Here is a 27,577-nt window from a genome sequence, read left to right as displayed (position 1 = left end):
TACCGATGGGAGCCGTGAGCGTTTAATTGGGTAGAATCACGTGGCTGTCACGTGACCCAGCTGTCTGGGCCCTGGTTCAGCGGCAGCAGCAGCAGTCTGCGGGCAGAGGAAGCAGCGGCACCACCATCACCTCCACCACCTCCAGCAGCGGCAGCGGCAACAGCAGCAGCACACGACCGAGGTAAGCGCTCCACCGGCCGTTCATGTTTCTCCCGCTGACAACACGATTCCCCTCTTTGTCCCCCACGCCACCCTCTCACAGTTATCATGACTATATGTCTGCTAACGCAAAGAACCACCGGGACAAACTGTCGGCTAACGGGCTAACCGTCGCCCGGCTAGCGAACGAAGCGCCAGCGGCGGTTGGACGGAGCCAGCCTCTCCGCCGAGGTGGGTTCAGGCTCAGCTAGCGTTAGCTGCTCGGTTAGCCGGATAGCTACATCCCTGACTGCTGCTGCTCTTTGTGGAGGAGACAACACAGGCAGCCGACGGTAGCTACCTTACCCCCCCATCCCTCCCTCCCCGTAGCATCTCAGGTTGTTTTGGCATCTCTGCGTTTAAGTAGATTAATTAAACGTGGACGTATTAATCCCGCAGCGGACATGTTTTGGTCTGCGGAGACCCGCGGAGCTCTGGATCCAGGGTCTAGCTAGCTGCGGCTAGCTCGCGGGGATGTCCGTTTTGGGCATCATCTCACGGGCTTCAGCTGTATTTGGTTGTCATGTAGCATCACTTGACGTTACCGTTCCACCAGACGGGCACATCTTCGTGTTTTTGTTTCGTCTGCTTACTTGAACGTATGTGGATGTGATCTTGTATTACAGTGACAGTGATTTAATCCAAATGGCATTTATATTTTCATCCATCGCTTCTCATTTTATTAGTCAGTGCCTGCTGCTCCGTCTCTGTCTTGTCCTCATTTGATTTCTCACCACTGCCACTGTCTGGATTTAATTTCCCTCCTTTCTTTTTTTTTTAATCACGTTGTTTGTTTGTTGTTGTTGTTTACAGCTCCTCGGTTTCCCACTTTAGCCCCTAAGGCCCTTTTAGTTCCATCCGGCATCTTAATGAAACGAGAGCTAAAATGATACATGGTCCTTTTTAAATAATTCATCAATTTGTTAAATATCCTTTCGCCGAGCAGGATAATCCTCGAAGTAAAGTGGTTGCTCAGGGAGATATAAGTAATGGTAAGTGAGGGCGTTTTAGGCAAACGCATTAGTATTTCAATTAATGGCTGTAGGCGGCAGGTGAGTGCTTTCAGCCCCTTTTTCATAATAAGACTCAGCCATTTGTATATATGACACATTTCTTTATTTGAGAGCGGCCATTTCTGTGTGATAACGACACCCTTTATGTATTTTTTATACAGCAGTCCTCCATGGGATCCCCGGGGCGGGTTAAAAAGATGCCATGATGTTACCAGGAGTTGACAGCTGATGGAGAGGAGACCCTGCTCCTCCTCTCTCTCACACTCAGCCTGGATCGTATGAGGAGGATGTGGAGCCGAGAAATGACACCCTGAACCGGACTGACAATTCACTCACGTCAAACTGGAAGCACTGGGTTGTGTTGAATGGATTGCGAGAGTTTACGAGCTTTTTTGTGGATGTTTGTTTTTGATCAGCTGACACTAGTCTGGAATTTACCACAGAGGATTTCTAAATATTTATTGCGATTCTCCCGTCTGTTGCCTTGTTACTGAGACGTCATCAGCGAGGCAGCTTACTGATCAAACACATCACAATGACTTGAATGAGTGCCTTTTGTTGTGTATGCATCCCATCTGGGTACATGTCCCCAATTCAACAACCTCATTTGTGCTTTCACTGATCACCCTCAAGCTGTACTGCAAATCAAGAAGACAGCAGAGGGAAAGCGCCAGTACTATGCACCGTTGCCGCTGTCTCGCATCCGACACCGAACCAGTAACCTCAGCGGAGGAGAGGCGCTCATAACGGTACCGACCCTCCCTCAAAGAACCTCCTGACCTCCTGCCTGGTACTGTTGTCATCCACTGGGGTGTAGAGAGCTGCAGGGATGTTCGCCGCCGTGGAGCATGGTCCTGTCCTGTGTAGCGACTCCAACATCCTTTGCCTGTCCTGGAAGGGCCGGGTGCCCAAGAGTGAGAAGGAGAAGCCGGTGTGCAGGAAGCGGTACTACGAGGAGGGCTGGCTGGCTACTGGGAATGGCCGAGGAGTCGTCGGGGTCACGTTCACGTCCAGCCACTGTCGACGGGACCGGCCCACTCCACAGAGAGTAAACTTTAACCTCAGAGGACACAACAGCGAGGTAAGAAGAGTTTAATGAGAAAATGTATGCAAGATCGTTGAAAAGAATGTCGGGTAAAGAACAAAAGACAAATCTGAGTGAAATTATTGTCAATCTTTATTTTAATGTAGATATACCCTACCAACTAGTACTTGCCCATTTCAGTGGCGGTCATTAGTCGTGATCATAAATTTTTCTACAGGAAAAACCTCTATCATGGGCCATAACTGTTACGCAGTATTCCTGACTGTTCAATAGCAGTTTCGAAGTATTAATTAAGCAACCATCATAATTTAAATGTGAATCATTACCTCCAAAATCTTCTCAATAACACAATACAGCGTTTGTACTTAGACTTGTTGCTCATCTGACCCTCTTCAAATTAAAATCTTCACCATAAACCGCAGCAAAACATCAGATTCCTTCATTTAGCCTAATGGTGATAGGTTATTGATCCAATTGATCCTCTTAGAACATGCTTCTCAAACCCTCTCCCCCCTTTACACCAGGAATGCAAGTCACTGCAAATGATTATTTTTTTACTGTTGGTACTCGGGTGCTCAAGAAATGGATTTGAAGTGTAACATTTCCTTATCCAAGCTTGTCGGACTGCAGTGTCAGGTGCAGAACAATGTCCTTGAAGCTGTTAAGCTTGACAGATTTAGGGCAGGTTTTTGTCAGTAAGTGTCCTGAGTTTTTAGCTTTTCTACCTCCGGCAAATTTACTAATTTGACTAGACTAGACATGACTAACTCGTGGTTGACACCTTGCGCTAGCTCTCCCTGCTGTTCCTCAGTCAAAGTACTTCAGTGCTTCACTCCCTGGGATCTTATCTCTTACCATGGTTATACCCTCCCGAGTTTCCCAACACCAGTGCACTGGAGACCGTTTATGTTGTTTTTCGAAAGGTCAGCGGAGTAATGTCCGGGTCTGTTGCACACCACGTGTTTGAATATTCCCGTCGGTGTAAAGCAGGGCTGGGACAAGTGGAAATTGCACACAGGTTGCTTTATTTCTTTCAGTGAGCATAGCTCTTCGTCAGATGGAGCAAGGTGCTGAGTCAGCATTCCATACGGCAGCTGAGGGGAGAGTGGATGAATCCCTACAGAGAGTGACTGAAGCAGAAATGTCATTTAACGCTGCCCACTTGAATCTGGTCCAAGTACTGAAATTTCCCTTTTGTTCTCGTGTATACACTGCAGAGGAGCTTAAAACCTGCACAACTCTAATTTACACACCTTTTTACATATATATTTGACATCAGCCCCCTATTCACACTGACTTTGTGTATTAAAATTACTAATCTCACTGTTAGAGAAGCTGCATGATAATAGGGTTTGCTGTTGGGTTTTCTAATTGCATCCCTGTTGATGCAGTTGCAACAGCTTTCCTACCAGTGATTCAAACATAACTTTAATAGCACATGCCTTTTATATAAGATTTAATATACTACAACTTTACTATTTGGCTGCCATTCATCTGTGAGACCATCACAATTTACACAATGTTTTAATCACCCAAATGTTTTTGACTCTCTTCCCTTCATCTGGTGGAGATATATGCAACCTGTTTTAATTCTAATTGACTTAATGGAAGCTCATCTTGCAGCACCTCCATTTTTTTGTGCGTTCGCAAAGATAGAAATTGTACCATCGAGTTGCATTTAATAAACCCATACAACTTTTGATTTTAACTATCAAGATGGTTTTCATATTTAATGCTGCAACTCGGAGTAAAACGCAATTCCCCACTGCCGTCTGCCCATCTGTAGTAATGTCCTCTCCACTTCTGCTTCTAAATTGGATTTAAAGCAATAAATAAATGGGTTGAGAAATGTGATTTCCATCACTTGTCCACCCAATGCATAATTTGGGATTTCTGAAAGAAGTGGAAATCACATCGGCCAATGAATTCTGTCAAATTTATGATAGATCTGTGCTTTCACTCACTCACATCATTTTCCATCACAGTTCAGATGAGGGCAGGAGAAAAAGCAGTTTGCTGTATCCAGTCAAAACACCAAGGAAAAGGACTCTTAAAGAATTTGGTATATAGTGTCCTGTCGAGTTCTAAAATATGCTTTAGAACAGAGAACGCCGGACTCTTCTGTCTGTCTTGTTTGTTATTTGCTTTGTTGTTTCTCAGTCTGTTTGACCTGCCTGAAGAAAGGGATCTGTTCATCCTGTTGTCTGACACATTTTCACTTTACTATCACGAAGGTCACAATCTCATTTCTAGTAATATTGGTCCTTTTTATGGCCAAAAGGAATATGAGGAGCAGAGTCAAGGTCCAGTGGTTGAGGAGGTGTCGGTGTGACACCTCAGTCTCTCTTGCAAATGAATGTGCCACAGTATAGTCGTTTTTTGTGTTCTTGTCTGGACGGAGATATTTTGTAAAACGCAGGTCGTTGACTTTTTATTTTATTATTTAAACTGCGCGGGAAATATCTGATCAAAGAAATACCCACAGTAGTGTAGACAAGGCAAAAATATCTGAAAGTGTTCTTTCCTTTCTTTTTATATTCATTTTAACATTTACATTTTTTTACTTGTATCAAATCGGAGCCATGCAGAAACTCAGTTCATCTTACTGGGCTCTTTAATTCTTCAGGCAAAACTCATCTCTCATTAGTTTTTTGTGTAGTTTTTTCAAAGAACTATCTCATTACATTTAGACAACCTTCCCTTGTCTTCTAAAGCTGCTTACTCAGCAGAAAAGGCAGTCACTTCCCCTCACCGTCCCGTCCTTTGAATGACAGCGCCGTCATTGACCACTTGTCGTTGCTTGTGACGAGTGTCCTTTCATGTAAATTGGCTCAAGTCATTTTATGAATGAGCACACGCACAAGAAATGCAACATGAATTCATCTCTTAGGTGTCTGCTCCTGCCAAGATCAATACACATGCCAGCATCCTTGAGTTGGACCATTATTCCTGTTGATGGATAGACCCGAGTGTCCTGTGATCATGGCTAATGTAAGCGAACGTCTGAAGGGATGTATTTTTTGGACGCGGACCATTACAGGCAATGCATTAAGGTAAAGGGCAGATCTTAATCTGTCGGATATCTGTTAAGAACAGGGTGGACGGGTAGAGGTCTGTATTCTTGTCGAGTGTGTCTCTGCCCCTGCCTGGATAAAGGGGTTTGATTTACAAGGGCACTTGGATAAAAGCGTCTTATGTTGTTGGTGAAGCTCAGCTGTTGTCTAGCCATATCATCTATTCTGAAAGCTCTCACGGTCTCCTTCAGATAATTAAAAGGTTTCTCAAGGCCTATGATGCATTTCCGAGGAAGGTTTGTCCTCCTCCTGTGTCTAATTCTCCTTCGGTGAGTGTGACAGGTAATTACAAGGTAACCACTTCAAAGAGAGTAATGTATACATGTATTGGTGCCCTGCTCTTTTTGTCTCAGTCTCCCACTGCCACATGTGTCATACTAGTCTATGCTTTTTGTATTTTCATGGCCTACATTACACTGTCAGGTCAGTTTTCTATTCTGAGAAAGTGATAAAGAAAAATCCTGGATCCATCCCTTTTGTGCAGATCCGCCCAATGGGTTCTTTCTTGGCCCATGTGCCATCCTTTCACCAAGTTTTGCAGAAATCTGTATTTTGGCTTAATCCAGCTGACGACAAACAAACCAAACAAAAAACGGTCAGCGGTGAAAACATAACGTCCTTGGTGGAGGTAATTTGTCTGAAATGTTGGTCTTAACCAGAGCTGCAGTAAACTGTTATATTCATTGCTGATGAATGTATAGATGTTTTTTATAGATTTGCTTGGTGTTTGAAATGTCAAATAACTAGTGAAAAAGTGCTCATCACAATTCCACAGAGCCCAACACGACATCTTCAAATAGCGTCTTTGTCCAACCAGGAGTCCCAAACCCGAAGATATTTTGTTTACAACAATGTAGAACAAAAAAGCACCGAAATATAGATGCTGTTGCATACACATTTGAGTTACAGCTATTTCAGACTAAAAATAAATCAACCTGACAAGTAAAACTGTCCTGATACTATTTTTATGATGTTATTTAAACAGAGCAGCTAACCTTCAGCAGCAGACATGTCATTTGCATCACACTTAAATCAAACTGAAAATAGATGAAAGAGAGTTTTCTGTCTTTTTCTATGACTGTACTTCTGATGCTGCAGAGTAGTCCCTCTGGGATGTACATCAGAATACATCAACGCCTCTTTTGACAATCAAGTGCCCCCCCCCCCCCCCCCAGTACATTGTGTTGAGATGCTGAACAGAGTGAGCAGCTAGTCACTAGGTGTCCTTTCATTCTCCGTGAGAAGCCTGACAATGACCGTCACCATGTTGACAATGAAATGTCGGTCGCAGCATAGGTTTAGGGAAAATTGTCTGTCAGTATCCTGTCGTTAGTTGTGCCATGTCGAGAGGTAGAATCATCTTAGAGAAATACATTTATTTTTCCAGTGAAAATATTAACCACTGCGGGTTCCTTCCATTGCAGATCCAAGCATTTGCTCATTTCTTTAGTTGATGTAATGCAGTTTGTGTTTTAAAGTAAAAATCACATCATATTGGTGTATACTTTGAATAGTATTACATAATTGAAAGGGAACAAAACTGTAAATATTGTGTTATATATCTGCTCCTTTGCGTTTCACAGTTTTGTCGGCGCATTGTCCAGCAACATAAATACATTACATCCTCTTGTATGCAGTGTGATAACCTCCTTATCGCTGCAGCATCACTGGCTCCTGTTGTGTTTGTCACAATAAGCTGTAGTTGTTGCAGTCAGAAAGTAGAACATTGAGTGACGGCCTCAGGAGAGGACAGGTTGTTGAAAATATGCACGGAGACAAAGTCCTCAGCACATTGTCTTTGTGGCTATGGATTGTTACAACTGAAAACCCTTTATAGTGATGGTGTTATAGTTTTGACTTCTGAAACTGTTTACATATATCTGCACTTGGCCACCATTCCCATGAGTCTGATAGGTTGAGTCCCACCTGCTTGTTTTTTCCCTCAGAGGCCAGATCCAGGCTCTTTGCTCAGGCACAAGTGTCTATAAGGCCCTAATCCAACAGGGACCACTGACCCCAGGACACCAGCTCGTGTTTACCACCTCACCGTGTAGGTTGAACTCCCAGTGAAGCCTTTGTGCCCTACATGCTGAACCCAGCACTGATTTGTTTTGATCAGATGTTCCTTACCCAAATAATAGCTCAGTCAATGCTCAATACCAATTTATCTGGCACATACATAGAGAATAGAAGAAAACTACAAGGTATTAACCAAGCATGTTTTAGGTTTTTATTCTTCAGAAACTTGTGTTGTGTAATTTGGTGTGACTAATATTGCAAATGTCAAGTGACACCCAGGTTTTAACAAAAGCACTCCAGAGTGGAAGTATGATTAATTTCTGTTTTTTTTCTTTCGTTTCCCATTTTTGTCTTGTATTTCGACTTCATGAAATGTATCGGTTAGAGTGAATCTATTTTTCTAGCCCAACATGATGTTTCCCTCTCTGCCTCATTTTTTACTTGTGATGTTTTCATGCATTAAAAGTTGTGTCCTGGCGAAGCCGCATAAATAAATCAGTTTACATCTCTGTTAGAGGGCCTGTGCAAGAACCAGCACTGATCTGGGACCTGCACCGCTTTTTTAAAATGGGCAGGGAGGAGAAGAAGGATACTGAGGGACTTCAACAAATGCATCTGTTCAGATTCAGTGGGGAACATGGTAATAAATTGCAAGACAAGCAGAAAGTAGCTTCCTGAAACAAGCTGAGGAAAGTTTGAGTAAAGTGGTGCTTTTGATGGTTTGTGCTGCATTTCTGAGTTTTTCGTCAGTTTTGCTCACCTCCACATCCATCACCACCTGTGTTCAGAAACTTATTTGTGATCCCTTGTCTTGTTGCACTGTTTAATTACTTCCTTTCTCTGCACCACAGCTCTGCACCCTCCTCCCCCGTCTATCACAATGCATCCTCCCTTGTGCCGGTCACTAACCTTGTCTTTGCTCTTACACATCTCCTTCTTGTTGACTACCTTCCTTTCCTCTCTCCTTATCTGACCTATTGACATTTGAAGCCCTGCTCAGGATTGAAGAGGACATGAACCCTCCGATGCATTAAAATGGTCTAACCAAATGTGCTTAGTGGAAATGGCTTTAGTGTGCTAATCCATCGTTGGAGAGGACATGTTGCATAACACTCGAGCTCGGGCTGCTTCCTCAGATCCAGGTGTACTTTCCAAGAGGGACAGTGTGGCCTGTACAGTGGTTTCTCTTTGCTGTGAGCAGCATTTGTAGTCAGGGATCAGACAGACATATCTGCATACTTTGTTTTTAGAGTTGTGCTTTTTCAGATACAAACTCCTCATTTCATCCTACATGGCTAAGAAAAGAAGCTAAAAACCTTCTCCTCTTGTTGGTCTTTTTTTTTTACTGTGTATCTCACTTAATATTCACTGTTATGTTCCAGAGAGGTGCAGTATTTACTTAACAAAATCTGTGTGGTACGGCCCGGAGAAAGAGAAAAAATGTTTGGTACAAAGAGCCGATTCAGTATCACAAACATCCTCAGGGTATTATTGTAAGTGACTGAAGTCTCTGCATGCTGATGTTTAAAACACACACCGTGTGAGCCATGTACAGGGGAATTGGGTAAAGTCTGAGCCGCCAGACCTCAACGTAATGGACCACTTCAAATTTATGTGCTGCTAAAAAAACTAAAAACATTTTCTTTTCTTTTTACATTTGATTCATTTTATTGTCACTGAATCTGGTGTAAAACCAGTTAATGTCCGCCACATACTTAACTTCTGTTGACTGAAGCACTGTAGAGAGAACATATCACCAAATTTACTACATACATAAAATAATGAATTGCTAAATAATCAAAATCATATTTAATTAAAGTTTTATCACATGCTTCCTCTACTCATAAACATGAAGATTATACCTCCCCTGAAGGTCACGTCCCATTGCCCCTTCTGTCACGCTGTAAATCACTATGTCCCACTTTGCTCATTCTGGCCTCGTTGCTTTTGTATCAGCACAGCACAGCATTTTTCTTTAATTGAGTTTATCATCTGATTTAATAGCACGCTAGACGCAGTTTCAGGGGTGGTACAAGAGATTGTGGAGGTAAAGCAGGGAATCTCCTTCCCACTTTCTTGTTCTGTGATTTTATTTTCAGTCAGGTGGTCAGTCATTAGTCAGGAAATCCCAGCAGCTTCAGAGTGTAGAGGGGCCAACATTTCTCAGACATTAAGAATATAAACGTTTGCCTTTCCTGCGTTCCTGTACTACTAGTCCAGCCTGTTTGTTTGTAACCTTGCAAAAAGAAAGGTCTCCCATGCGAAGGACCAGTGTTGCCATGGACCCATGAGCTCACGACCGCACCACGGTGACACTGCACTGTCACAGTGTCCTCTCACTTTTGCTGACTCCAATGCAACCCAAAGCTGTCCCTTGATTTGATTTAGTCCTCTCAGTTAAGTTGCTGGGGTCAGCTCAGCTCCCAGTCTCAGCAAGGGGCCCGGAGCTGCAGTGACAACAGCATGGCACCGCAGGGGTGAAGACGGTGCCAACTTGCCAAGCAGAAGTTGTCAATGGCAGTGTGTGGGCCAAAGAGCAGAATTAAAGGGATTGCAAACATGGACTTGCTCCCACTCTTATGAGGTATTGGTAGTGAAAGGACATGAGACAGTTATTTTATTTTTACCTTTCTTTAACATAGCAAGATAGCTTTTTTTGGTAACCTTTTCAGCATTTTTCCAATGCAATAATTCATGGATCTATCTATGTGTGTGTAATCTGGTACAGCTTGATCAAATGTAATCATTGTTAGACCTTGGCATCCGTATGCACTCGTCTCAGTCCTATTCTAGTTTTTATATTTGATTATAAGGTACATTGAAGATGTATGAGAAAGGGGGGTTCTAATCACCTACCACATGTTTTTATCTTTCCATTCATGCTGCACATGAGAATTACTGAAATCTGCATGTGTCTGTTCTGCCTCTGAGCTCTCTGGGCGCTCGCTGTCCTGTGGCTTCTCACTCTTATCCCGTCAGTCTCCATGTGACGTCTGATCTCCCAGATCGCTGCGTCACTGTGAGGTGCTCAGCTGGCCCCCTTGCGGGATGCCTGACTAGCTCACACTAATCTCCACACTGAGCTAAATTTATACACACACACATAAACACACTGACACATGCATTATTATACTCACCTTCATAGGGATGCAGGTAAGTGTGTTCACATGAATCGTGTGTAAACCCTATGCTAATTACTTCTTTTTTTGTTTTTGTTTGGCCCTTCCTTGTTGGATGTTACAATTATGCAGACTGTAGTTTTCTACCTAATCTAAAGCCTCATGTCTACACTGGCTGGAGCTGAATTATGTTGTATAATATTGAGTTCACCAGAGGTTGCAGACAGTGAATCCAGTGGATGGAGTAACGGATCGTTATTCCCCCCCAAATGAGATCCTTGTGCATGAAAATTGATCTTTGACAATACTACTGTTGAAGCTTTGCAAACAGTGAGCACTGCTGCATTAGGTGACTGAATGATGGATAGCAGGTTGCCTTTAATGATCCGTGAACATGGTCCCCTCAGTCAGAATGACAGAAACCTTAAGAGACCCCACCTGCAGACCTGCACCAGGTCAGATCTCATTGTGTCCTGCAGGTTGCTAGCTGAGACACACCTATGGAGCACCAGTAGGTTTTTATACCACAGGGAGCAGGAGTAAAACCACAGCTCCCAGGGCACCTTGTCTCTTTTAAAAACAGTTCTTTATTGACACAGATTTGTTGATGCAGCCTGCAAACAATCAGGAGCATTGGTGTCAAAATTTTGCACAGTATAACTCTGGAGAAATGATTGTTTTCTTTGGAGGAAAATATAATTTTCACCTGTTGCTCTGGACCACGGATTGTTAAGACTGTGTGATTGTTGCGGGGTATGACGAGGAGATGCTTTTAAAAAGAGCAAGACTTTTTGCATATCCAACTCTCGGCCACTGATCTGTTGGATTTGCACTCGTAGAGCGTAAACCACGCTAAAACCGGCCCTGTGTTGTGTGACCTAGCGTGTACAACCCACGTGCTTCGCTCAGTGAGAACAGAGCTGCTCCCTGCTTAGGATTATTCCTCTGGGAATAGGCTGAGTCACGCTACAGAAGACTAGACGGATAGAGACACTGAGGGAGAAGGCGGGGGGGAGAGCATGGAGTTTGAAATGGTGGTGTGACACTGACAAAGAAAGAGGTTATGAACAGTTTGATCTCTATTGTTCTCTGCCAGTGATCAACACTGACCTCCTCTGCAGATCCTCCCTCAAGGCAACGGAGATCTCTATTTACTCAACTCAGAGCAAATACAGAAACTCATGCATGTGTGAGTCACTGCTGTAAGTGGTTGTACAGTTTGTTGTATTCTCTGTTGGGACGGTCATGCACCAGGTCACTCTGTGCCCTCCCTTCACTCGCTGCTTCTCTCCTTTCTTTGTATTTCTTGCTATCACTTTCTCTTTTAAAGTCACATCCCTCTTTATATATTTTACTTTCTCCATAGTCCTTTTTTCAGCAAATTAAACACTTTTCAACAAAATGAGAATTAATAACATACGCCATCACTGTCGAGCTATAATCAGGAGGAACAATCAGGAATATGTGGCACAGGGACAGGAAACGGAATAATTGAATCTCATTGTCTTTAATATTCAGGATATTAGCAGCTCCTCTGCGACTCTTTCAAAATGAGGTTAACCCACTTTGGGATATATTTCCGTCTGGTTTGATACTAATTTTATCTCACTGGGAACTTTCTGCATTTTAGTCTTTCAGCTGACGTTCTCATTTAGAGCCACTAGTACGGTGCCTGTTCCAAACCGTATCTCATTAATAGTTGAATATTTAATTACAATATCTAATTATCTTATAATTTTCCATGTCATTAATTAATTAATATTAATTACAGATCTTGTCAGGAAATACTGGACCATGATTTCATGCTGTGATACATACATACACATTCATTAGGTTCACCTACATAAAACTAATGGAGTATATAAGTCAACAGGCAAACAATAAACTATGCATGCTATCATTAATGTTGCTGTACTAGTTTATCCTAACCTATTTATATGATTAGGATAAATAGGTTAGGATAACCTTGTTATTATCTGCTGTTGGTAAGAGAGAAGCTGCGTCACAGGACGGCCATTGCTAAATTCTTTACAATCTTCCAAACTATGAAATCTGGAATATAATTTACATCATTCAGAAAATACTTGTTTCACTAGCGGACAGAGGCAGAAACATTAGCTCCCTATGACGATGCTTGCTAGTCTCCAAGTCTTTGCCTCTAACTCTCCCTTTTGATTTATTTTCTCTGTGTCTTTCAGGTGGTGTTGGTGCGGTGGAATGAGCCCTTCCAGAAATTGGCCACCTGTGATACAGATGGAGGGATCTTCGTTTGGATCCAGTACGAGGGACGCTGGTCTGTGGAGCTGGTCAATGACCGTGGAGCTCAGGTATGAGACGATGTAAAAAGAGATAAAAGAAATCAACAATTAAAATGCATTTTTACTCATTTGTAAAGTTTTAACAGAAATTAGAGAGCAATCAAAGAAATGAAAATGTAATGGGTTGAATATAAAGAGTCAAAAGCATAATACAGAACTGCAATGGGAGCTAATACACAGCAGCAACAATAAATAAACTGAAAAATAGTGATCTACAATATGTCCGTGAATATGATTGAATGTAACTCACGTTCATCTACAAGGAAAGTTAAGATAACGCTTTATTCTTACCACATTTCCAGCATAATGTGGCTGATGGAGGCATTTACGTCTAACATTTCACTTGACGATTAAAAAATAACTTCCAGGAAAAGTGTGATGCGTAGGCTTCATCGATCAATCACTGTCACGCTCTGAGCTGAGTCTGACACATCCTGACAGCTTCTCCTCTTTTGTGATCAATTTATCTGCTAGATGAGAGTCTTAACAACTGCCTCACTTGTTAAATATGTTGTATAAATTGGGGGCTCCACTCCTAAAATATATATATATATATCTCCTCCTCTGTCCTCTCTCAGTATGAGGCGTTTCAGCAGCCTCCAGAAAAGTGTTTACTGTGGGAGAGAGGAGCTCCCTCTGCTGCGGACTTTGGGATTTTGAGCCATGCGCACCATATACATTCACTAAAAAACATATAGAACCCACTAGAGGACTGGGAGAGACTGAAAAAGCACAATAGGTCTCCTATAAAATCCAAATAAGCATCAGAGCGTGTTGATACTGCACATAACAGGGATAAGAATAAATGGTTCTTTTCAATAAACGTGGTAATCGTTCACTCGCAGCATTTCAATCTTACCTGACGTGTCTTGTCCGCTGCAGGTGAGTGACTTCACCTGGTCCCATGATGGCACCCAGGCTCTCATCTCCTACCGCGATGGATTCGTCCTGGTGGGATCAGTCAGCGGCCAGAGACACTGGTCCTCCGAGATCAACCTGGAAAGCCAGATATCCTGTGGTATCTGGACCCCTGACGACCAGCAGGTAACACACACATTCCCTCTGAATTTTGATGGTACAACGTGTACAAAGTTTTCAGTTTAGATTTTCCACTTTTAGTAGGTAGACTAGAGATAGGCCCTGGGGGAGATTGGCTGTGAGCGACAGGAAACATTCTCTGTCTTGAATGTGTTGGGTTTTCGTTGGGCTATGTTTTTGTTTTCATGCCTTTTACATTGTCGGGTTGGACATCGTCAGGCTTTGAGTCCGTACACGTATCTCTGTCTGTTCATCACCTTCATCCTATTTATATCCATTTCTCTGACTTGTTTTCCTTGTGATATGCACACTGTTTTTGTGATCTTTATCTGTCGTCTCCTTTCCTTTTTCAAAGCGCAACTCTTCTTCCATTACTGCTTACCTGTGATTGTGTCCTACTTAATTGTCTCTTCTTCTCCTTAATAACCCTTTTACCGTTTCTGTCCCAGGTGTTGTTTGGTACAGCAGACGGACAGGTGATAGTGATGGACTGCCATGGGCGCATGCTGGCCCACATACTGCTGCATGAGTCGGATGGCATCGTCGGCATGTCCTGGAACTACCCCAGTTTTCTGGTGGAGGACAGCAGCGAGAGCGACACGGACTCTGACGACTACTCCCCACCACAAGGTTCGTCCGGTCAGAGTTTGATTTGAAACCTAAATTCTTAATTATGCACATGTTCAGTCGACTCAGGTGAACAATCACCCGGTTAACCTGGAAAAGAAAGTGGGTTGTCTTGAAATAAGATCAAATAAGCAACTCTTTTAAATGTAAAAAAGTGAGCAGTCCCACAAGGAACGAGTTTCATGTAGTTAGTTCTCCTCATGATTTCAGTGTGCACAACAGCCCATGTAAGGACCCCATCTTAATTGCTTCCTGTTTTGTCTTTTTACGTCCATGTCTCAGCACCTCCCAGTTGCTGAGGCTGAACTGATGATGGTCTGTCATTGTCCCCCGGTGCTTTCCCCCCCCCCCCCCCCCTTTCACCATGAGCCAAGCGGTAAAGCTGAAAAAGTGCTTGCCTTAGCTAGAACACTGATAATGTTCTAACTCACTAATTAATCCAGTCAATAGTAATTGATTGGGCTTGATTAAGCTTGATAGAAATGATCTCTCAAGTCAACAGCCTGACTGAGACCCCCCCCCCCCCCCCCCTGCCAGATCTCTCTGTCATGATATATGATTATGACCTGTCATTGCTGCAAAGCACAGCACAACACACTGAATGTACAGCAGTATCGTATATATGATTTGATGCTAAACCCATTGCATTTTGATGAGGTATAAATGTAGTCACTGTTATTGGGCTGAGAGTCGAGCGGAGGTGGATATTTTACCGGTGTTAGTATTTGGGTCATTGCCGGACGATGTGAAAGGACACTCAAGGATTTTTTGTTTTAATGCAAAACACATGGGCCGTTGTGTGAAGGTGTGTTATTTATAGCAGTTTAACTGGGAATGGCAGTTGTGTGCAGCAGTGAAATGTGCTGAGTGTGTTATAGTGCAGTTTTGTATTCCTGTGAATGGGACACACTTAAAATGAATTACAACTGCCAGGATATGGAACTGTCTCCCATAACGGCCCTCGACTACACCGACAATAAACGCACACAGCCCTCCGTGCATCCAGGCTGGTTTTATGGCCCACTCCGGAGATGAATATTGATCACCTAATCCTCTGTAGGTTACCAGTGTGATGCCTCATTTATGGCTGCAACTTACAATTCTTTTCACTGCCAATAATTTTCTCGATGTCTCGTTTATAAATACAATATAAATAAACGTACGTCACAGTTTTCTCAAATTAATTAATTGATATTCCGTATTTTCTTCATGTTACTTACACTCGACAATTTTTGATGTATAATGTCAAATCTCCAGGATTTAAATGACAAATTTGTATTATTTTAGCTCAAGTCCCTTAATGGACATTTATCAACCTCCACTGTCAGCACCACATTACTTCAGTGTACAAACATGTGAGTCAGTACAGCTGTCTGTCACCTCACTGTGTTTCTGCCACACTGAGATGTTTGTGTTGCTCTCTGTCTCTCCTCAGTGCACAGCCAGAGGCCACTGCTGACAGTCAGCTTCACCTCTGGTGACATCAACCTGATGAACAACTACGATGACCTCTCTCCCACCCTCATCCACACCAGTCTAAAAGGTGAGTGGGTCTCTTTATTTATTATTTATACTGTTTCATATAACGTATAGTGTCGTTGCAGCTATCTTTTGTTTCTCTCACAGAAAAAGCCCAGAGGAATGTTGGGCTTTCTTTCTTTCTTTTAAATTACCTGCATATGTTAGTGTTAATAAAGTTGTGAGTACTTTTCTTTCTTGTGCTGTAGATGTGGTGGTCCAGTGGTGCTCACAGGGAGACCTCCTGGCAGTGGCAGGGATGGAGAGGACAGTCCTCTCCCCTGACCCTTCCTGTCCTCCCCCCACCAGGAACGCCATTGTCAAGTTTTACAATGTTCAGGGTGAACACATCTACACACTGGACACACCAGCACAGGTGATAATATTCAGCATTTTATGAATTTTAATAAAATAAAGAATACAATTTATTTGAGGATATCGTGGCTGTGACCAAAGTCTGTTCAGCGGTTCACCACAAGCATGCACATCCCCTCATCTCTTTGTAAATTTCATTGAAGACTGCTCTCCTCAGAATCTAGAAGAAATTAGCTCTTGCAAAGTTCAACAAAGAATTTTATCACAGTTGTTACAGTCAAAAACCATAAGATTTATTTTAATGTCTGACATTAACCTTATTAAAGGACGTGGTGCCTTCTGTAATGTATCTGCTCTATTATCCTGCAGCGTCCGATCACAACGCTTTGCTGGGGTCACCGGGACTCCCGTCTGTTCTTGGCGTGTGGCCCAGCGCTTTATGTTGTGCGAGTGGAACACCGCGTAGCCAGCCTGCAGCTCCTCTGCCAGCAGAGCATAGCCACAGCAGTGAAAGAGGAAAAAGATGTTGCCAAGCTCACCATGCCTTCCCGCCTCTGCTCCTACGTCACTGCCGCTTTCATCCCCACCATCAAGGTAACTCAAGGCAGGAGGGTGTGAAGACCCATTAAAACAATAAATGTGAAGTGCTTAAAGGAAATGTAATCTATGCATCCCAATGTTGTCATAGATTTCACCTTCTTAGACCTCATTTGACTTGGGTGAACATCCTCTATAAAATAGACACCAGGCAAATTGACAGCAGAAGAAAAATTTATTAGCAAAACTGTGGTAATAGCAACGTTTTTAAACTACACTTTCTCTTCCAGCCCCCCATCCCAGATCCCAACAACATGCGCGATTTTGTGAGCTATCCAACAGCTGGGAACGAGCGTCTGCACTGTACGATGAAACGTACGGAGGACAACCCCGAGGTGGGGGGGCCCTGCTACACTCTGTACCTGGAGTACCTCGGAGGTCTGGTGCCGATCCTCAAGGGCAGACGAATAAGTAAACTGCGGCCGGAGTTTGTCATTATGGACCCCAAGACTGATGGGAAAACAGGTAAAACTGAGCTTCCTTCATGTTGTTTACCTGATAGAACATAATAAACAAACAGTCGATCATTTCCCAATTGACATGTTTGCTGAGTGTATATTCCAAGCAGTAAAACCTGGGACATTTAAGTCCGCTGTTAAATGTAAATACAGCAGGTACTTAAATATAAACTATGCTAATATAAACTATTATATTATGGACTATTAAAAGTGGTTGACATTTTCGTAACAGTAAAATATATCAGAATTTGACTCGCCTCTGACTCCCATGTAGTCGTTGTTTGATTAGTAGTAACTGTACTGTATTTTAATCCAAACATTTTTTGGCCTTCCAGAAAATTTGAAATGCTAAATGTCTTCCTCTCAGACACATTTGTCTGCTCCATTACTTTTCCGGTTATTTGAGTTTCTTGCATTGGCGCTTGGTGAGTTAGTATGTTCTAGTTACATTGGGCAGATTGGGCCCGTGTTAATTAAATGCTGCTTAATGGAGGCTCTGATGGCCCCTGGGTTCCTCATAAATCAAAGTGCGCTCTCTCTGCTTGCAGTGATAAATGAAGCCAACCATGAAATGGTTCCAGCCCATTCACACTTTAATGTTCATCAAATAAATGAGCTCAGCCTAAACCAGAGCAGCACTGGTTCACAAACTGTATGAATAAGGAAACAGAGAAAAGAGACTGATTTGGACTGATATGATCTAAATGTGTAGAAATGGTGGAAAACAACTTCAGTACCATCATGTTTTGTTAAAATTTAGGTTTTTGCTTCAAAGTAGTAGATTCCTGCAGTGCTAATTTTATTGTAATGATTGTAAAAAACTGTTGTATGGAGATTTAGTCCTTTCCAGAGTTGTAGATGAAACACCGATAATAATAACCCATTTGCCCCAAAGTAACTATTCTTTCCATCCATCATCTTGTTTTCTCTCCCCAGATGAGATATACGGAAACAGTCTGATATCCGCCATGATCGACAGCTGTAACTGCTCGGACTCCAGTGACATCGAGCTGAGCGATGACTGGGTTGGCAAAAAATCTCCAAAGATATCCAGAGGCAGCAAATCTCCCAAACTGCCCCGGTAACCAGACCCTGCAGCATGTCTTCTTTAGCTTATATTTCCTTTTTTAATGGGTTTCTGATCCATTAGCAGGCAACAGTCCACGGGAAACAGTCTGCACATTTCCACAAGACTGGGATCAAGGGAGTTTTGTGTGTGTGTGTGTGTGTGTGTGTGTGTGTGTGTGTGTGTGTGTGTGTGTGTGTGTGTGTGTGTGTGTGTGTGTGTGTGTGTGTGTGTGTGTGTGTGTGTGTGTGTGTGTGTGTGTGTGTGTGTGTGTGTGTGTGTGTGTGTGTGTGTGTGTGTGTGTGTGTGTGTGTGTGTGTGTGTGTGTGTGTTTCAGTTATTTTGTTTGAATCAAGAAACATTTTAATGCGAATTCAGAACTTTTTGAAAACACTTATTTTCCCATATGAACTTTAAGTTACTTAAATTTTGATTTTTTTTCTGTCATTTCTCTTACGTCATCCTACAACAAATGAAAACATAATAATGTTAAATTAGTTCGATTTTAATTAACCTTTCGGTCTTATACAATATGGTACTAGAATTTAATCCTTTTATAGAATTAGTTTTGCATAGTATCTCAGGAACGAATTTAAGAAATATCTGAGCCCTTAACCCTCTTATATTAACCCTTTGCATCCACAGTGCATTTTAATGGATTGTTCTACTTTGATTTTTGTGTCACTGCATGCCTAAACTTTCTTTTTTTATTTGCTACCTTCTCTGTAGAGACTTAGTTTGTCCCTTTACCAACAGGATCAACATTGATCCCAGAAAATCGCCCAAACTGTCTCGTGCTACACAGGAGATCTCCCGGTCGCCACGGTTACCCATACGGAAGCCCTCAATTGGTTCGCCCAGTCTAACACGGAGGGAATTCCCTCTAGATGACATCACTCAGGTAAAAGTTGATCTTTGAGCAGAATGAATTTGCCTATTAACTGCATCAATCTCACATGTCAGTGCTGCCATGTATGGATCAGTCATGTCACTGTTTGTCCAGGGTTGGGGGTAATATTGCTTAATATTAAACTCATGTATTTACATAATATGATTCTCTTTTGGTCATTGCAGCAAAATTACCTTGCTCAGGTCACATCCAATATTTGGGGAACAAAGTTCAAGATAGTGGGGCTAGCCGCATTCTTGCCGACCAATCTGGGTGCAGGTAACCAATCAACACCTGTGTCTTTGTCAATTTAAAGTTAATGACTAATTGGTTTAAAATGTCCTTTATTTAGTTTGCTAATTGAACCCTGTTCCTTGCCCCTCAGTCATCTACAAGACAAGCCTCCTCCATCTGCAGCCCAGACAGATGACCATATACCTGCCAGAGGTGCGTAAGATCTCCATGGACTACATAAATCTTCCCGTCTTCAGTGCCAATGTCTTCAGTGAGGATGAAGATGACCTGCCTGTCACAGGCCCTGCTGGTGGCGCTGCTGACAACCCTCCCTGCACTGTTAACATCCCCATCGCCCCCATTCATAGCCCTGCACAGGCCATGTCTCCTGCTCAAAGCATTGGTCTGGTCCAGTCGCTCCTAGCCAATCAAAATGTTCAGTTGGACATCCTCACAAATCCCACCGCAACCACTGCTGGTGCAGCTGCCGGTGGCTCAGACCAAAGTCAGGACACCATCCTGACAGCCCAGTACACAGTTCCCACCAGGTATTCTAATCCTGGTCAGGTAATCTTTGGAGGGCTGGAAATTGGTCGCCTAATGGTGGGACCTCCGCATTCTCATCATCCATCGCAACAACCAAATCACCATCAGCAGCAGCATCAACATCAACTGCAACACCAACAACAACAAATTCAGCAGCATCACCAACAACAGCTTCAGCAGCAACAGCAACTCCAACAACAACAGCAGCAGATGCTCCAGCACCAACAATTACAACAGCACATTCAGCAGCAGCTTCAACACATGCAGCAGCAGCAGCAGCAACAGCATCAACAGCAGCTGCAGCAGCACATACAGCAGCAACAGCAGCTGCAACAGCAACAACAACAAATTCAGCAGCAACAGCAACTACAACAGCAACAACAACAGATTCAGCAGCAACTGCAGCAACAGCAACAAATGCACCATCAACAGCAATCACAGCAGCAGCATCAGATGCAGCAGCAGCATCAGCAGCAGCATCACCATCAACTTCAGCATCAGCTTCAGATTCAAATCCCTGTTCCCTCCATGTCATCAGGACAGCCTTCAGGTGCAGCTGTGCACCAGCTCCAGTCGGGGGCGCTGCAGATACAGATTCCTCATCCACCTGCTGATTTAGTGGTTGAGAGAGCAGTGGGGGGTGAACACGAGCACCTACTGAAAATCAAAACCACTCGTTCAACTCCACAGCTGGCTGAGGGGGATACAGTGGTGTTCAGTGCCCCGCTGGAGCTCAGCAAGATGAACCCCCCGCCCCCCTACCCAGGGACGGTGGCTGCTGCTGTGGCTGCTGCAGCAGCTGCTGCCTCAGCATCAGCCTCCGCCACAGCCTCCAATTCTGGAACAGGAGGGGGCACCAGTGGGACTCCTCCTCCTGGTGACCTTTGTCTGAAGAAGGGAGAGTTTCCACTTTATCCTTCAGGTCAGCAACAAGCACAGTACCCCACACCACTGGGATATGAAAGGATAACGACATTTGACAGCAGTGGGAATGTGGAGGAAGTATGTCGTCCTAGAACGCGCCTTGTCTGCAATCAGAATGTGTACACACTCCAGGGACCTGGCAGCTCTGCCACTCTCAGGGTCACCTCTTCATCATCCTCTTCTTCAGCTGAGAAGAAGATCCAGCTGCCCTATACCTCTGCCACTCTCAACAGACTTACTGCACCTCGCTATTCCATACCCAGCGGAGATCCGCCCCCATACCCTGACACAGCCAATCAGAACAGTGCGGTTGGCAGGAACCCTGGACAGAGGCTTGACAGCAGTCTGATCCATGCCACTCTCAGGAGGAACAGCCGAGAGGCTGCTCTCAAAGTTTCCCAGATGCTGGAACCACCTAGACCACTGCCTCCTAAGGCCAAAAATAGTGCACTAGCAGCCTCATTCCAGCAGAGGGTTCCAACAGCCTTATATACCTGCAGTCAGTGTAGCAGTGGATCCAGTGTTGGAGGTACTGCTCCAGGAAGCGCTAATGGAATAGCTGGAGGGACTATTATCAGACAAGATTTCCCTCCCAGGAATGGGGCCCCACACAGCACAGTTATCGTTCACTCCAACAGCACTACTCCTCTGGCCTCCCAGTCCTCTTACAACCTGCTGAGCGCTCTTGAAGGATCTGGGAGTTCAGCAGGAGGAGGAAGCAACAGAGACAGGGCTGATTATGTTAATTCAGCTTTTACTGAGGATGAAACACTGAATCAGACTCTGAGGCATCTGGCATTAGGAGGAAGTGATGCATCAGGGCTGGTTGTCAAACGCCCACCTCCCTATCAGTGGGACCCAGCTGCCACAGAGGAGGTGTGGGTTCCTCAGGAGCGGACAGCAACATTGAACCCCGCTGGCCCCCCCGGACCCCACAAACCACCCCCTCTTATTCTAACCCCAGCTCAGCACTTGGATGTGTCCAGGCTGCCTTTTTTACTTTCTCCAAAGTCACCCACCAGCCCCAGTGCTGCCTCATTTCAAGCTGCTGCAGCAGCTGCAGGCTACCAAGTCTCTCTCCAGTACCCTCCAGCAACTGCCTATTCTGGTGCCCAGCTTCAGGCCATCCCAGGGTCACCACGCCCCTGCTCCTCTCCAAAGGAGATGGTGGCACCAGTACCCTTCTCCCAGCAGGAAGCAACCCTTGTCTTACCGCCAGGTTATGCAGCAAATCTGGCCAGCCTGGCTTGCTGCCCCCTCCCACCCATGTATCCAGGAGGAAGCGCTTGTTCCGGGCTTCCCATTCCTCCCATTGCTCTTCACACTCCTTGGGGTACCTATAACTCCTGCCCCCCTATGCCCAGTCCTGCAGTACCGCTCCCACCGAAAGCCTCCCACATGACAGTAGACAAAAATGTTCTCTCTCCTCCTCCCCCTCCACCTCCTCCGCCACCCCCTCCACCACCACCAGCAGAACTGCAGAGCCATGGAGGATTGCAAGAGGCCATGGCTGAGGCTGGGGAAGGTTTTCAGGAAGTGTTGTCTTTGACTGAGAGCCCTGTGCCACAGCGGTCTGAGAAGTTCAGCAAGAAGAACCGCAAGCGGGGGGATGGTCGGGCTGACGAAGCCAACGTGCCACCACTAGCTGAAGGGAGCAAGCCGAAGAAGGAGGGCAGAGCTCTGGGCGATTTTAACTCGCTCATCTCCAGTCCGCGGCTGGGAGGGAGGGACAAGAAGAAGCTGAAGGGACAGAAGGAGCAGCAGTTGAAGGCTAAGAAGTTGAGCAAAGCCACTGCCAATAGCGAATTCCAAGACAGTTCAGAAAGTGAGCCGGAGCTGTTCATCAGCGGGGATGAGCTGCTCAATCAGTGTCAGAGCAGTAAGAAGGGCTGGAAGAGTAAGAGGAACCTGCGGGCTGCCAGTGAACTGGACGAGATCAAGTGTCGAAAGGCCAACGAGAAGGAGGACAGAGGGCTGGGCAGCCAGGGGTTTGTGTACGTCATGGCCAACAAGCAGCCACTGTGGAATGAGGCCACGCAGGTCTACCAGCTGGACTTTGGTGGACGCGTAACTCAGGAGTCTGCCAAGAACTTTCAAATAGAACTTGAGGGCAGACAGGTAAGAGAGGGCCGGTACAAAAAAACACCACTCACTGCATGTTATTCTCCTATTTATACAGTAGCACCTTCCTGTAGTCTGTTCTAACCCTATTTTTGTTTACACAGGTGATGCAGTTCGGCAGGATTGATGGCAACGCCTACATCCTGGACTTCCAGTACCCCTTCTCTGCTGTTCAGGCCTTTGCTGTGGCTTTAGCCAACGTCACTCAACGCCTCAAATGAAAAGTGCTATCCATACTCACCCCGAGATTTATGTTGGATCTAAATGCAATCTTTTGAACGGGGCACAGTTGTTTCATTTGAGAGTAATCGTTTTTGATTTTGGAGAGAAGAGTAAAATCCGCCCTGGTCATAGAAAGAGATACAATCATGCTGCACTACACAATGCTGCCACTAGAGTTGGTGCAATAAGCATTGGCTGCATCTGCTAAGGATGCCCTCAGATTTCTCTCCATTTGGGAGTCGGTGGCACCTTCGCAATGCATGTAGGGCCAAAGAGTTGAGCTTTGGTAATCATCATGCAAATAAATGCTGCTTTAGCTAGAAGAAGCTTAAAGACATGAGAACTGATGGGGTGACTGAGAGAGGAAGTGTTGAGGGGCAGTTTTCAGACGAGGCAGCAGTAATACTTGAAAACCACTCTGGATATCAAAGATGGGTTGTTGTTGTTTTTTTAATCCCAGAGCGCACAGGTACTACTGGGCACTGAAATCCATTGCTGTACAAAAACGTCAGTGAAACAGTTACCACTTTATTATATTGCTTTTTGCTTTTAGGATGTAATTAAATGACTAAACGTGGTGGAGGGCAGGAGGGACTTTTTTAGTTTTTGCTCTCAGCCATTCCTTCTGCTCAGTCTGTCTAGGCTGGAATTGAGGCTTAGATATATGCATCATTTAGGAGCACTACTAGGAGTTTCCCAACTTTTAAAAGTGTGTCAAAGGTCAAGGAGTGAATATGTCTGAGATGAGCTGCAGTCTTTTCCACATGGACTTTGAAGGACGAAGAAATGTTACTCTGCTCCATGGATTAATTTATACGTGCATTTTGTTCTTATCTATTCAGATATAAATTTAAACATTATCATGATTGTTTGTGATATACAATCCTCATACCCTGTCGTCATGGATTTCAATTGACCTGCTTTATTTGGGAGACTGGTTACTGAATTTGAATATTGCTGCGTAGTCTGGAGTATTGAGGTGGAAGCGGTGTAAAGAATAGCTTTGACTGACATCCTGTACTTACTGAAATATCTACATATACATGGTGACACAGGCACAGATGGAACAACTAAACCTCTGGGATGAAGTGATTTGTCACCTGCTGTCACTTCTGTGAAGTGAGTGTGTAGTTTTGGGGGGGGGGAACCCTGCTCTTAGAGATCACACTAAACATGTAAGCAAGGTACAGGAAATATTTTTGTATATTTCACCTATGCCATTTCATACTCTTTACAGAAGTCATGTAAATACATATTGGTCATGTGTAAATGTCGTAGAGACGATGGTGACTTTGAAAGATGTCTGTTCAACGCCTGTCTCCATTGTGTTTTAAGTGTAACTTCAGGTGTGGAGCGGAGCTGTGTAGTGCTGTTTAAACTCCACAGCCTCGACCACAAACATGTTGTGAAGCTGAAATCATTGTCACTGAATCTTTTGAAGTCAGAACTCCAATGAAGGATGAAGCTATTGAAATCTGTTCATTTAGTAAGCTGACACTGAAATCTGAAAAGCTGGTTTATTTTTCTTTTTTTCTTTCAGGCAGTGAAGCTTGTGTTCGTGTTAAACTAAGGACGGAGCAGGGCCGGTTGATAGGAACGTGTGCAAGAGTAGGCACATTTGCAAATATCTGCTATAAGCTTTATTTGTTTGAGACGGTACCCAAAATCACTAAAAATGCTAGGCTTGATTACGTGAGGTCAATGTGATTGGTGTCACCTCAAATATTTGTGCCAAAATATGCATTTGCTGAATATTTAGAGTTTGGAAAAAAAAAATGGGCCTAGAGGCAAGTGTAACTTCTTGTTATAAAAGAAAGCTGTCACTTTGGACCAGCTCTGCTTTGGTCTCTGAATTTATGAGATTATTACATACTTAAGTGTGATCTGTCCATATCACATTGAGATGCATGTCTGTAAGAGGAGAGTTGGAAGGATGGAGATTGAAAAGGAATCTCGACTGATCCTAAAAAAAAAATACAAAATAAAAAAATATTTTAAAAACCTGAGCATGGCATAAAGAAAATACCCACCTTTTTTGTGTTAGTTGTGCAATATTTTGTTTGGGAAAAGAAAATCAATCCTTTGTCATCACTTTTGACCACAGTTTGATACCGTTCTTTTGTTCAGCATCGCAATTGCTGGTCTGTACATTTTATTTATGAGATTATTTCCTAAAGGAGATATAGTATCTATACATACTGTATATTGTGGAGTTTTCCGAACATTTCTTTGTGTTGATAAAAGTTTGTTGAAGCCCACATTGTGAGGTTGGAATGCCGGGTGGGGTGGGGGGGTCGGGAAGGGGCAGATTCTCTGTGTTTTGTGAAGTTTGCGTTGGATGGAAAACGATGTGAATGATTAAGTGCCCAGTTTAGTGTAGCTGGTAGACTAGTCGTGTAGAGTGTAACTGTCAAGTCAAGGTGTGTCTGTATTCAACTGTGCAGTCTACCAATCCCATCAGTGTTAAATCTATCTTCAGAGGTGTGTGGTCATGGCTTCTTTCCCATACTCACCATTCACACGAGTTCACAAGTGTAAGCCACTGAGTTCATGTTCAGAATTGCCTAAGGATTCACTTTAAACTGATTTTATGAGATGACCTGTTGTAGATATTATAGGATTTGGCTTTTCTTTAGAAAAGATAATGTGCTTTGTATTTGTAGGTGTAGACTTAAATGACAAAACCCCCACAAAAAATCTGAGTCTGATTTGGTGACTGAATGTTTATAGTGAATGGATAGTAAGGCATGCCATGTAAATTATTTTATAATTGTATATGTCACGCATCTTTTGAATAAAACGTCATTGTTTCCGGAAAAAAAAACCACCCAATTTTTTTTCTTTTTGTCTCATTAGTATATTCAGTACTGTTGCTGAATTCAGAGGTGGCATTGTTTAAAGCTAACCAGGTATTGAGTTAAGGCTTTTTATTTATGAATGTATTTACTATTATGGGTTTTAATAAGTTTATCTTTGTGACTTTGCTCTGTGAAAGGTGCTACCAATGATATACTAAATAAACCTACTAACCTTTTTGACTTGTCATAGCAGGAAAAGCACAACTTCTCTTTTCCATCTAAGTGTCTGTAATTCATGACAGTGAGATAACTTGCACAACACCAGGGCCCTAACACTGACACAGCTAAATGCACGGCAGCATTATAAATGAAATGCTTTCCATTTGTGTCAAAATGGCACATTCTTAAAACTAGTAAGAAAAACTGTTTCATACACTAAAATGTGCTGCTCATTGTGGTTATGAAAAAAAAATACTGTCTGACATAGCAAGTACAGTTTAAAATTAATCGGGGGGGGTTGGTTTAGTGTCTTGAGAGCAGTTCATCCAAAAAAACTGCACACTTGAACCAATGAGTGGAAGAACAGAAAGAAAAACTTTCTCCAAGTATTAGTTGGATTTTGGGGATCAAATCAACATATTGATATATGTAAATATCAGAAAGCTTACTAGTATATATGACTCAGTGTCAGATAATGTTTTAAAATTGACGAAAAAGGGATTTATGGTTTATTAGTTTGTAATAATGTGAAACACTTTAGTTATTTGATTTTTTCTTTAATCTATAACATTCTATATAGACTTGTAGAGGGACATCTTCCCAGTAGGATAAACATGTCAACAACAATCTTGAGAAATGTGGCATTTTTGTTTTTATTACCTTTATTTTTAAAGACCTGAGTGTAACAAAAGAAATATCAGAGATTATATATATATATATATATATATATATATATATATATCACTATATACATTCACCCATTCACACACTGCGTCTATGTTCCGCATTTAAGGGGCAGTTTGGGGTTCAGTATCTTGCTTAAAGACACTTCCGCATGCAGAATGAGGAAGACTGGGATCGAACTGCTGTCCTTCCGCTCTGAGCCACAGCCGCCCCTGGTCAACGTGGACTGGACTGGACTTGGATGTAACAGGTTGAGTATAACTGACAGGTGGCTGTACACAGGAAATACTTCATATACTCAACCCATGTGGTACATGGTGTATTATTATATGGTGCCTACTCTATAATTTGGGTTTAGACCTTCAGGGGTGAATACAAATCCGTTTGTGTTACATTTCCCATGTGGAGGCAGACAGGTCTACTTCCGGGGTGTTGCAGGGAGACGGGTCCCTCACTGATGTGTGTCTCTGTCCGTGGTGCTGAAGTCTGAACACGTGACCCCGCCCACCCATCTCCCACGTGTTCCCTCCCCCCC

General features: G+C 43.5%; 1 protein-coding gene across 2 annotated transcripts; it reads left to right on the top strand.

Annotated features, from left to right (window-relative positions):
* The first annotated feature begins 40 nt into the window (after window positions 1–40).
* On the top strand, window positions 41–26,165 carry tulp4a (TUB like protein 4a). 2 transcript variants are annotated; one of them, XM_034579514.1, is made up of 14 exons: window positions 41–181; window positions 1,373–2,292; window positions 12,667–12,795; window positions 13,669–13,830; window positions 14,274–14,454; window positions 15,887–15,994; window positions 16,179–16,345; window positions 16,654–16,878; window positions 17,112–17,346; window positions 18,276–18,420; window positions 19,162–19,306; window positions 19,480–19,573; window positions 19,680–23,116; window positions 23,224–26,165. In XM_034579514.1, exons 2-14 carry the CDS (start codon window positions 2,041–2,043, stop codon window positions 23,338–23,340), a joined length of 5,397 nt encoding a protein of 1,798 aa, XP_034435405.1. In that variant the 5' UTR covers window positions 41–181; window positions 1,373–2,040; the 3' UTR covers window positions 23,341–26,165. The 2 variants fall into 2 exon arrangements, with proteins under 2 accessions (XP_034435405.1, XP_034435404.1); XM_034579513.1 differs by having other exon boundaries at window positions 19,135–19,306.
* The last annotated feature ends 1,412 nt before the right edge of the window (window positions 26,166–27,577 follow it).

Source organism: Hippoglossus hippoglossus, chromosome 24, assembly GCF_009819705.1.
Source record: "Hippoglossus hippoglossus isolate fHipHip1 chromosome 24, fHipHip1.pri, whole genome shotgun sequence".
In the NCBI taxonomy this organism is placed as follows: Eukaryota; Metazoa; Chordata; class Actinopteri; order Pleuronectiformes; family Pleuronectidae; genus Hippoglossus; species Hippoglossus hippoglossus.
This window is presented reverse-complemented; position numbering and strand designations above follow the sequence as displayed.

Bases quoted from the DNA above. Each gene is read 5' to 3' on its own strand.
- tulp4a (XM_034579513.1), top strand. From the start codon at position 2,041: ATGTTCGCCGCCGTGGAGCATGGTCCTGTCCTGTGTAGCGACTCCAAC. The intron at 2,293-12,666 runs GTAAGAAGAGTT...TGTGTCTTTCAG, and splicing joins TCAGAGGACACAACAGCGAG to GTGGTGTTGGTGCGGTGGAA. The intron at 14,455-15,886 runs GTTCGTCCGGTC...GTCTCTCCTCAG, and splicing joins CGACTACTCCCCACCACAAG to TGCACAGCCAGAGGCCACTG.